This window comes from Phyllobates terribilis, unplaced genomic scaffold (assembly GCF_046119375.1).
Source record: "Phyllobates terribilis strain yellow unplaced genomic scaffold, ASM4611937v1 Scaffold_13__5_contigs__length_258822181, whole genome shotgun sequence".
NCBI lineage: Eukaryota > Metazoa > Chordata > Amphibia > Anura > Dendrobatidae > Phyllobates > Phyllobates terribilis.
Window position 1 is genome coordinate 134,654,824 of NW_027362773.1, and position 12,231 is coordinate 134,667,054.

Consider the following 12,231-nt stretch of genomic DNA (forward strand, 5'->3'; position numbering starts at 1 on the left):
TAGAGCATCACACATAGATTAGATAGATAGAAACATGTCAGTCACATATATAATAAGTGTAGTGATAGTGTTGATTACTGTACTTGTCATTTAGTGTTAAAATAAAGGATTTATTAAAAAAAAAATTGGGTTGGGGTTCCCGTAATTTTAGGCTCTAGCGGAGGTTAAGCAGACGGCTGGGGCAGATGTTTGAAGCCTGGGAAGGGGGTAATACCCACGGAGCTTCCCAGGCTACTAATATCAGCCCCCAGCTGAATACCTAGCCTTTACTAGCTATTAAAATGGGGGACCCCCCCAAAAAAATGACGTGGGGTCCCCCGTATTTTAATAGCTAGCAAAGGCTAGGCAGACAGCTGGGGGCTGATATTAATAGCCCAGGAAGGGTGCCATGAATATTGGCCCCCTCCCAGGCTAGAAACACCAGCCGACAGCCGCCCCAGAAATGGCGCATCCATAGGATGCGCCAATTCTGGCACTTAGCCTCGCTCTTCCCACTGCCCTGTAGCGGTGGCAGTGGGGTAATAGGGCTGGGGTTGATGTCAGCTTATAATGCCAGCTGACATCAAGCCCAGGTTAGTAATGGAGAGACGTCTATAAGACACCCCCATTACTAACCCCATAGTCAAAGTTAAAAAAAAAACACAAACACCCAGAACAAAGTCCTTTAATTGAAATAAACACACAATTTTTTAATGTTATAAATTAAACCATACTTACCATCACGTCCATTCCAGCTGAAGCCAATGTCTTCTGCAATAAAAGTAAAATAATAAAGCAACATCATCCTTACCTTTCCATGGTTCCCACGACAGCTTCAGCTCTGCTACATTGACATGACAGGCTGGATCGCAACAGAACGCTGCCATCCAGCTTGCCATGACGCACACACTGAGAAGCGCAGGCATGCTTGCGCTCCTCAGTGTCTCGCTGTGACGGCATCCAGATGAGCCGAGGTCATGTCCAATGAACTCAGCTCACCTCATGCACGTCACTGACAGCGTGGGAAAATTCTCCTGCGCTCAGCGCTTCAGCAGGAGAATTCTCTCACGCTCACTGCAAGCGCAGGAGAATTTTCCCACGCGGTCAGTGACGTGCATGAGGTGAGCTCATGACCTTGGCTCATCTGGATTCCGTCACAGCGAGACACTGAGGAGCGCAAGCATGCCTGGCCTTCTCAGTGTGTGCGTCATGGCAAGCTGGAAGGCAGCGTTCTGCTGCGATTCAGCCTGTCATGTGAATGTAGCAGAGCTGGAGCCGTCGTGGGAACCATGGAAAGGTAAGGATGATGTTGCTTTATTATTTTACTTTTATTGCAGGAGATCTTTGGCTTCAGCTGGAATGGGCGTGATGGTAAGTATGGTTTAATTTAGAACAATAAAGAATTGTGTCTTTATTTCAATTAAAGGACTTTATTCTGGGTGTTTGTGTTTTTTTTTTAACTTTGCCTATGGGGTTAATAATGGGGGTGTCTTATAGACGCCTCTCCATTACTAACCTGGGCTTGAAGTCAGCTGGCATTATAAGCTGACATCAACCCCAGCCCTATTACCCCACTGCCACCGCTACAGGGCAGTGGGAAGAGCGAGGCTAAGTGCCAGAATTGGCGCATCCTATGGATGCGCCATTTCTGGGGCGGCTGTCGGCTGGTGTTTCTAGCCTGGGAGGGGGCCAATATTCATGGCACCCTTCCTGGGCTATTAATATCAGCCCCCAGCTGTCTGCCTAGCCTTTGCTAGCTATTAAAATAGGGGGGACCCCACGTCATTTTTTTGGGGTCCCCCATTTTAATAGCTAGTAAAGGCTAGGTATTCAGCTGGGGGCTAATATTAGTAGCCTGGGAAGCTCTGTGGGTATTACCCCCTTCCCAGGCTTCAAACATCTGCCCCAGCCGTCTGCTTAACCTCCGCTAGAGACTAAAATTACGGGGAACCCCACGCCAATTTTTTTTTAAATAAATCCTTTACACTAAATGACAAGTACAGTAATCAACACTATCACTGTACTTCTTATATATGTGACTGACATGTTTCTATCTATCTAATCTATGTGTGATGCTCTATTCTTTCTGTTATAAATTGTCGGGTACAGATGCTGAATTGCCGGCCGGCTTTTTTAAAGAGACGGTGCATGAAAACACTGTTATTTTTTTAAATAAATCCTTTACACTAAATGACAAGTACAGTAATCAACACTGTCACTGTACTTCATATATATGTGACTGACATGTTTCTATCTATCCAATCTATGTGTGATACTCTATTCTTTCTGTTCTAAATTATCGGGTACCGGTGTATGCCGCTGCTGAATTGCCAGCTTTTCATGTCATTCTACATTATTCTTAGTTGTTTTCCTTCATGTAGAATTAACCTACAAGGAAAGAAAGGGTTTATTTTTATTCCGATATTTGTGTCCCTTGACTTGCATTGGTTTCCGGTATCGGAATCGGCGATATCCGATACTTTTTGGGTATCAGTCCGATCCAATCCGATCCGATATTTCCCGATATCGGAAGGTATCGCTCAACACTAATAGTAGCATAAATTGACATAAGTTCAAAACAATCACTTTTGCATTGTCTGACATGTAATTTGTGTCTCCACAGTTCAGCTCTTACTGTATGTCAGGCTGTGTGTGCCCTCCAGGCTTGGTATCTGATGAAAAAGGAGGTTGTATCAGTGAGCAGCAGTGTCCATGTATACATAATGAGGCCACATATAGACCAGGAGACAGCATCTCTGTTAGTTGTAACACATGGTAAGTCTTTTATTTCGGAAACAAACATGGATGCAGCATTTTACAGTACAATAGAGGAAATTTATTTTATCTTCCTCATGTGAAAAATATGCACACATTTTGATTTTCACCATATTTGCTCAAAAATTTGCAATCTCTTACATCTAGGAACTTTTACATAGTGTTCAGAAAAGTAGATGAATTACAGGAAATATGTCAGCAGATTTTTTTTTTTTTGCTATGCAATCTGAGAGCAGCATAATGTAGGGATGAGAGCCTGATTAGAGTGATGAATCACTTACTTGGCTGTGTGTTGCTGTTTCAATAAAATCAATGTTTTATCAGCAGCAGATTATCACTACTAGACTAGGTGTTTCGTGCCTCCTAGTCAACTCTTCTGTGTAACCCTGCCCCCACTAATGATTAACAGCTTTCTGCCTATGCACAGTGTACACAGAAATATGCCACAGAGCTCAGGAATTCAGAGCTCTGCTAGGTCCACCGCAGATAAAACTGTATGAAAATGACAGCATTCTGATCAGCAAATGACTCCTCACTGGAATCAGGATCCCAGGCCTTATATCATGCTGCTCCCAGCTTACGTAGCAAAAACATGGTGACAGATTCTCTTTAATTGGGAGGAGAATGTCTTAACCTGCTCATAGGACACATCCATTTTAAAAGTCTAATTCTCAATTTGTTTTTTACTTCCTGAAAATTAAAGAGGTTTCCACTACTTTTATATCGATGACCTATCTGTAGGATAGGTCATCAATGTCTGATTGGCCGGGGTCCGACACCCGGCACCCCCACCGATCAGCTGTCATGGGTGGCTGCGGCCGCCCGCCGGAAGAAAACCAAAGCAAATCTGTAGTAAATCTATAATGACTGTACATAGGCTCATCTGCTGATTGTTCTTTCTTTTGCAGTGTATGTAAGAACAGAAGATGGCAGTGCACACATAAGCCTTGCCTTGGAACGTGTTCTGTGTATGGGGATGGACATTATATCACTTTTGACAACAGGCAATTTACCTTTAGTGGGAGCTGTGAATACATATTAGCACAGGTACATTAGTCAAACAGCTTAGAAGAGCTGAGATGAATGAAGTGTTGACGGATTATACAATGCATGCCTTTTCTTCTCTACAGGATAACTGCGGTGAGAACGGAGGTCAAAGCTCTTTCAGAGTTATCACTGAGAACGTTCCCTGCAGCACAACGGGCACCACCTGCTCAAAAAACCTCAAGTTCTTTATAGGAGTAAGAAATCATATTTCTAAACAGTTACTAATAACAACCTAAGTACTGTAATTTTGTTTTACGACTTGGTAAAAGATAGAGTTTGAAGTACCGTTGCTTTAGACTATCTAAATCCGGGATGTCAAACTCAAACACACTGAGGGCCAAAATTAAAAACTTGGACAAAGTCGCTGGTCCACCAGTATACAGTATAATGGGCCCCACATAGTCTTCCATACAAAATAATGGGCCCCACATAGTCCTCTATACGGAATAATGGGCCCCACATAGTCCTCCATTCAGAATAATGGCCCAACATAGTCCTCCATACAGAATAATGGGCTTCACAAAGTCCTCCATACAGAATAATGGCTCCACATAGTCCTCCATACAGAATAATGGGCCCACAAAGTCCTCCATACAGAATAATGGGCCCCACAAAGTCCTACATACAGAACAATGACCCCACATAGTCCTCCATACAGAATAATGGGCCCCCAAATAGTCCTACATACAGAATAATGGGCCCCACATAGTTCTCCATACAGTATGATGGCCTCATAGTTCTCCATACAGAATAATGGGACCCACATATTCCTGCATACAGAATAATGGGTCCCACATAGTCCTCCACATAGAATAATGGGCCCCACATAGTCCTGCATACAGTATAATGGGCCTCACATAGTCCTCCATACAGGTAAATGGCCTCACATAGTTCTCCATACAGAACAATGGCCCCACCTTGGGGGTGGCAGTTCTGGTGTCAGGGGTTAAATACAATCACCCTGTGGGCCAGATTTGGCCAACGAGCCGGAGTTTGACATGTCTGATCTAAATATACTTCCAGTCGGCATTCAGGAGAAAGGTGGTCATGGAATGGCGTCCCACACTTGAAAATGCACAAAAGACTGGCACTCACGAATGCTTCTAGTCAATTCAAGGTTTATTCCATATTCTTCAAAGCATCAAATGTGATGCTTTGAGACTAAACAAAATCCTTTTTCAAACAGAATCTGTTTGAAAATGGCTTTTGTTAAAGGGGTTGTTCAGTACTATTAATAATGTGCCAATCTATTTTTATGGTGAAAAGAAGCTTATTTGTAATTACCTTATGTTGCCGGTACTGCCTGTGAGCGGCGCTACCGCGGGCCACTCACAGCCACCACGAGAACCCCCGCTAATGTCACGTCAAGTGAGGCGTGACATTAGTGACGTGGTCCCCGTGGTGGCTGCTGGCTTGTGGGCAGGGTTACCCCGCGCGTCACACCCAGCATCCACTGCGCGCTTTCCCATTGAATGGGGAGAGGTAGAGCGTGCGGTGGATGCCGGGTGTGACGCAGCTGCAGCCGGGGGTCACGTGATGCCTGTGAGTGGCCAGTGATAGCGCTGCTCACAGGCAGTAACTGCAACGTAAGGTAATTACAAAGAAACTTCTATTCTTCATAAAAATAGATTGCCACATTATTAATAGTTCTGGACAACCCCTTTAAGCCGAAACACGTCACATTTGATGCTTTGGAGAATATGGAATAAACATTGCCTTCGCTATAAGCATACGTGAGTGCCGGTCTTTTGTGCATATCGCTTTATACTATTGGATGATCCAGACCCTAGCATGCACTGGAGATTTTTTTTCCATCCTATGTTTCTTTTACTTATGGGTAATACTATGTTGCAGTTGTATATACTTTTCTAAACTGGTGGACACAGACAGAAAAGGGCCCCTGTGCAAGAACAATATTTGCAGCCCAAGAGCTCATCATAATGCATAATTCCACCTGCTTTATAGGTAGAAATGGTACACCTTACCGCTTGGGCCACCAGTGATATGTCAGCCCCTGCTTTTATGAACTTCTTGATTAGCAGTAAAATAATAGGCAACAGCACTGCGACCCAGACATTATCCATTCACACCTGTGTTTTGATCCGCAGTGCTCTATACCTCTGTCAGATTTACTTCATTGCGCCTTGACATTGGTAGATTATGATCCCAATTTTGGTGCATTTTGACAAAAATTGATGCATCTAATTGTAAACTTTTTACCATGTATATAGAACACTGTCTGCTGGCCATTCATAAAGGATGTGTGACTTCAAGAGATATCTTTAAATGCAATAATGTGCGGCAAATTGTGGCAAAAATTTACGTGCCAAAAGTAAGCCAAGCCAGTGAGGGTGCAATGTTAGACATAACTGAGGATGAATTAAATGTATTATCCCATACGAGCCCCTCTGATAAATTTCGAGTTTCATTACATTGTTGCTATATGGTGACTTTGGCTGTCACACATGTCTCGCAGCCAAAGTTCTGTAGGTGTCGCTGCTACTTTGCACTGCAGTACAAGTTAATGGGGTTGCGTTGCGAACCCGATCACTACAAGCTAGTTGTAAAAAAAATCCAACGTGGTTGGTCTTTTTGCAATTTGCTTGTCGCAGTTGCAGTACCCTTGGGGTTGCAATACCACCCCATTGACTTGTATTGCACAGCAATGTAGCAACGACATCAAGTCAACTTTGGCCACATATCGTTCTGCTCAAAAACACATTTTTAATTTCCATATAGACTTATCAAATCTAAAGTCTCCTTCATTGCATATTACCTGGTCCTATGATGCTTATCCATGTGACATTTCAAGGTATCTTCCCCTTTCTCAATGCTTAGAACGAGATATCAATGTGATGCTGATTTAACCTCTGTGATTAAAAGGGTGAAGAGCTTCGTCTTGACAATGAAAAGATTGATGTGGTGAAGAGAGAAGAAGAGAACACAATTCCCTATGATGTGATGCACAGAGGCATGTATCTGATTATGAAAAGTGATAATGGGGTCATTCTCATGTGGGACATGAAGACAACCATCTATATAAAGCTTGCCTCACACTTCCAGGTAACAGACTTTTGTCCGATTCATTTTATCTAAAATTCCTTAGAGCCACTTATAATGGAATTAATGTTTTCTAATTCAGGTTATAATTTTGCTTGTAATTGAACTTACCTGTAATCTATGATTTACTTTCTTTAAAATAACTCGTTGAATTTCTACCTAATGTAATTACACCATTTAGGATATGTTCACATATCCTCTAGACTTCAATTGTCAAACACACGTCAAAAGAGAGACCTTTTGGTATATGTTTGGCTTGAATAAATATATATATATATATATATATATATATATATATATATATATATATATATATATATATATATATATATATATACACAGTACAGACCAAAAGTTTGGACACACCTTCTCATTTAAAGATTTTTCTGTATTTTCATGACTATGAAAATTGTACATTCACACTGAAGGCATCAAAACTATGAATTAACACATGTGGAATTATATACTTAACAAAAAAGTGTGAAACAACTGAAAATATGTCTTATATTCTAGGTTCTTCAAAGTAGCCACCTTTTGCTTTGATGACTGCTTTGCACACTCTTGGCATTTTCTTGATGAGCTTCAAGAGGTAGTCACCGGAAATGGTCTTCCAACAATCTTGAAGGAGTTCCCAGAGATGCTTAGCACTTGTTGGCCCTTTTGCCTTCACTCTGCGGTCCAGCTCACCCCAAACCATCTCGATTGGGTTCAGGTCTGGTGACTGTGGAAGCCAGGTCATCTGGCGTAGCACCCCATCACTCTCCTTCTTGGTCAAATAGCCCTTACACAGCCTGGAGGTGTGTTTGGGGTCATTGTCCTGTTGAAAAATAAATGATGGTCCAACTAAATGCAAACCGGATGGAATAGCATGCCGCTGCAAGATGCTGTGGTAGCCATGCTGGTTCTGTATGCCTTCAATTTTGAATATATCCCCAACAGTGTCACCAGCAAAGCACCCCCACACCATCACACCTCCTCCTTCATGCTTCACGGTGGGAACCAGGCATGTAGAGTCCATCCGTTCACCTTTTCTGCGTCTCACAAAGACACGGTGGTTGGAACCAAAGATCTCAAATTTGGACTCATCACACCAAAGCACAGATTTCCACTGGTCTAATGTCCATTCCTTGTGTTCTTTAGCCCAAACATGTCTCTTCTGCTTGCTGCCTGTCCTTAGCAGTGGTTTCCTAGTAGCTATTTTACCATGAAGGCCTGCTGCAAAAAGTCTCCTCTTAACAGTTGTTGAAGAGATGTGTCTGCTGCTAAAACTCTGTGTGGCATTGACCTGGTCTCTAATCTGAGCTGCTGTTAACCTGCGATTTCTGAGGCTGGTGACTCGGATAAACTTATCCTCAGAAGCAGAGGTGACTTTTGGTCTTCCTTTCCTGGGGTGGTCCTCATGTGAGCCAGGTTCTTTGTAGCGCTTGATGGTTTTTGCAACTGCACTTGGGGACACTTTCAAAGTTTGCCCAATTTTTCGCACTGACTGACCTTCATTTCTTAAAGTAATGATGGCCACTCGTTTTTCTTTACTTAGCTGCTTTTTTCTTGCCATAATACAAATTCTAACAGTCTAATCAGTAGGACTATCAGCTGTGTGTCCACCAGACTTCTGTACAACACAACTGATGGTCCCAACCCCATTTATATGGCAAGAAATCCCACTTATTAAACATGACAGGGCACACCTGTGAAGTGAAAACCATTTCCGGTGACTACCTCTTGAAGCTCATCAAAAGAATGCCAAGAGTGTGCAAAGCAGTCATCAAAGCAAAAGGTGGCTACTTTGAAGAACCTAGAATATAAGACATATTTTCAGTTGTTTCACACTTTTTTGTTAAGTATATAATTCCACATGTGTTAATTCATAGTTTTGATGCCTTCAGTGTGAATGTACAATTTTCATAGTCATGAAAATACAGAAAAATCTTTAAATGAGAAGGTGTGTCCAAACTTTTGGTCTGTACTGTGTATATATATATATATATATATATATACCTTCATATAAACCAAAGGTGGAAGCATTGGAAGAAGAGTTGTCTTGTTAGGCACAATAAATGCACAAACACTAACGAAAGTTGATGAGCAAAAGAAAGAGTCCATGCATAATTTTTGTGATATCTTACACCACTGATAATCAAAATAATCCTCACATAATAATGTTAATTATGGAGCGCTCTATTTGTAGAGTCTTTCAAAGTTGTCCCCTTAAAATAGGTTGTCTACAATTAATATTTATTTTCCCATAGGCTTGTAGACATAAAAATTGATAAACACACAAATTCTGAGATATTGGTAGGATATTCTAAGACAGCTGTATAAACATGACATAGGATACATTGTAATTGCTCTATATGCATCACATAGGAGACACTGATACTGCTGTATATACGTCATATAGGAGATACTGAGACTGCTGAATATATATCATATGGTAAACTGCTATCTATATCATATAGATATGAGAATGTTGTATACATATATCACATGAGGGATATGAGACTGCCGCATATACATCACATAGGATACACTGGGACTGCTGTGTATACATGACATAGGAAACTTGAGACTGCTCAAAGCACATAACATAAGAGTCATGAGACTGCTGTATGCATATAACGTTAAAGACATGAAACTGCCATTTACACATCACATAAGAGACATGAGACTGTCATATGCACATCACATTAAAAAACATGAGACTTCTGTATACACATCACATAAGGATCATGAGACTGCTATATACAGGTTGCATAAAAGACTTAAAACTGCTGTATACACATCACATAAAAGACATGAGACTGCTGTGTATACATGTCATAGGAGACATGAAACTGCCACGTACACACCACATAGGAGACACTGAGACTGCTGAATACACATCATATAGGAGACATGAGACTAATATAAACACATCCCATAGGAGACATGATTCTGGTATATACACATAGGAGACACCGTATAGAGTATATTCTCACCCAAACCCTGTACATGAAAATCTTCAGCGCTACAGAGCTGCAATGGTGGGAGCAGAACAGGAGGATAAAGTGCACTAATTCTGCCTACAAAGAACATCCTGATCCTGGTACTGGCCAGTGTTGAATGTAACCCTGTCTTCTGTGCTTGCCAGTGTTCAGTACAGAATGCTACGTGTGCACACACAGCGTTCACAAAAATTAAAGGTCCAGTGGCCCACTGTGCCTTAAAATCTGTCTTGGGCCACATTAAAAGCCATCCTGGGCCACATGCGGGTTGGATACCCCTGATCTAAACTGTCTTGAAAAAGTTGATTATACTTTACAGTATATGGGCACCCTGCTCACTATGTAATACTTGTAAAATAATATATTGATACAGTTATTGATCTAAACTGTCCTGATCTTGTAGCCCCATCATAACAATTTCAGTCATCCTGCCAAGCTGGCTAAGAAATGGGCTATATTGATCATGAATTATTAAATGGGGGGTAGTACCAAAATATTTTTTTTTCTAAGAAGAAAAGTATTTAATAATTTTCCCAAGATATAAACCAGTTAAAATCAATTGAAGCACCAGAGCAAGTATCTACTCAACTTTGGGTTTTACCCTACTAGCTACTTCTGTGTCTCAAAAAGAGATGATTTGCCTTGTATAGGAAAGTTTTTAGAGTTGTATAATAATTACCATATAAAGTTGTTAAATCTTTTGTTTATTTTCATGAAGGGAAAAGTCTGTGGGATTTGTGGTAACTACGATGGAAATGCCAACAATGATTTCACTACAAGGAGTCAATCGGTGGTGGAGAACCTGATGGAATTCGGTAACAGCTGGAAAACGTCTCCAAACTGTCCAAATGTGGATGTCGTCAAAGATCCTTGTTCTATCAACCCATACAGAAAGTCTTGGGCACTGAGACAGTGCAACATAATTACCAGTGACGTCTTTCAGAGTTGCCATGCTCAGGTGAACTTTCCTAAAATTTTCAGGGACAGTAAAAATTAATTTATTACACATGTGGTGAATCAATTCAGTAGTTAGAGGATTCCTAGACAAACTGCCACCATTGTTTAGAATTGTAAGAATTTTTGGAACTAAAAAAAAATCCCAAAATTCTATTTGTGTTGAATATACAGGCTGTCTCATGTCTTAGTGGTTATCATTTTTCCAGCACTGGAGGGTTCAGAGGTTAGCACTTATTTCCATGCTGCACTGAAGTCTTGGCTTTGAATCTAACCAAGGGCATGTGTTCTTGATTTTGCATGGGTTTCCTTCAAAATATACTGATCTATACATACTAGTCATTTTGACTTTAAATAAGATTTAGAACCCCATCGGGGATGTGGACTGATGTAATTACATATAAAGGCACCTTGTGTACACTCCTAGCTCTATATAAGCCACAGGAACTTAAAGCGGATCTGTCACCAAATTTCCCAATATAAACCGCATACATTATTATCGTAGATCTCTTACACCTAATACGATTTCTGTATTAACTATGAGACTGTAAACTCAATCTCTGCCCACCTAGGCTTATTGATTGCTCCTCAGTGTCCCTCTTGCTGCTGAGATTTCACACCGCTCAGTACTCAGTATAAGCTGCGGTTGTCAGCCAGACTGAGTTGGTGCCACAACTGTTCATGGTCACCTGCCAGCTTCAAAATAGTTACCACAAACAGGCTTGGAGCTACCTACTCTTTTTTCCACAACCCAGGGGTTCTCCTGGTCTTCACCTTTTAACCCCTGTACAGAGATCTGGACATACACAGGGTTCCATGGGCGGGGACCACGGAGTTCTGTTCGGTGGTGCAAGCTGGTAAGAAGGATACTCAGGTAGCCAGGTCACAACCTGGAGGTAACGTCAGGAACAAAATAGGGGGAAGTAAAATGTCAAGCCGAGGTGAAAAAATCAGGACAAAACACAAGAGCACAGCACAAATGTATATACCAGCACAAAGGAGCTATTGACTGGCTGTGGGAACTGAGTTACAGGGGTTTAAATAATGACCAGCACCAGTCAGTGCTCACATCAGCAATAAACCTAATAGAATTTAACCCTAAGGCTTCTGGACCGGCCAGAGTCACAAATCCCAGTAATAAAACAAGGCTACTGAATAGCCCACTCTTCGTCAACCGATGAGCGAAGCAGAAGTAGAGGGGACAGGCATAAATGTCACAGTTGGAGGGAATAGAATATCTTTGGATGCATGAGCGCTCTCACTCTATAGCTGGGCTCCTAAAATGTTCATCTTAACATCAAGATAATACAGCCATTTTGACAGGGAATCATAAAGTAATTATAGCAGTTTCATCAGGTATAAAAGATCTAATCAATAATGTGTACAAATTGTATTTGGAAATCTGGTGACAGATCCGCCTTAATGATTAATA

The 12,231-nt window shown here is 41.4% G+C and overlaps 1 protein-coding gene across 3 annotated transcripts in view; it reads left to right on the top strand.

Moving 5' to 3' along the window:
- LOC141174071 (uncharacterized) overlaps positions 1-12,231 on the top strand; it is a 239,689-nt gene that overhangs the window by 136,172 nt on the left and 91,286 nt on the right. For all 3 annotated transcript variants that reach the window (XM_073658712.1, XM_073658710.1, XM_073658711.1), the window contains exons 20-24: positions 2,603-2,754; positions 3,663-3,801; positions 3,885-3,995; positions 6,685-6,864; positions 10,564-10,803. In XM_073658712.1, coding sequence (XP_073514813.1) covers positions 2,603-2,754; positions 3,663-3,801; positions 3,885-3,995; positions 6,685-6,864; positions 10,564-10,803 — 822 coding nt within the window. The remainder of the gene's footprint in view (positions 1-2,602; positions 2,755-3,662; positions 3,802-3,884; positions 3,996-6,684; positions 6,865-10,563; positions 10,804-12,231) is intronic.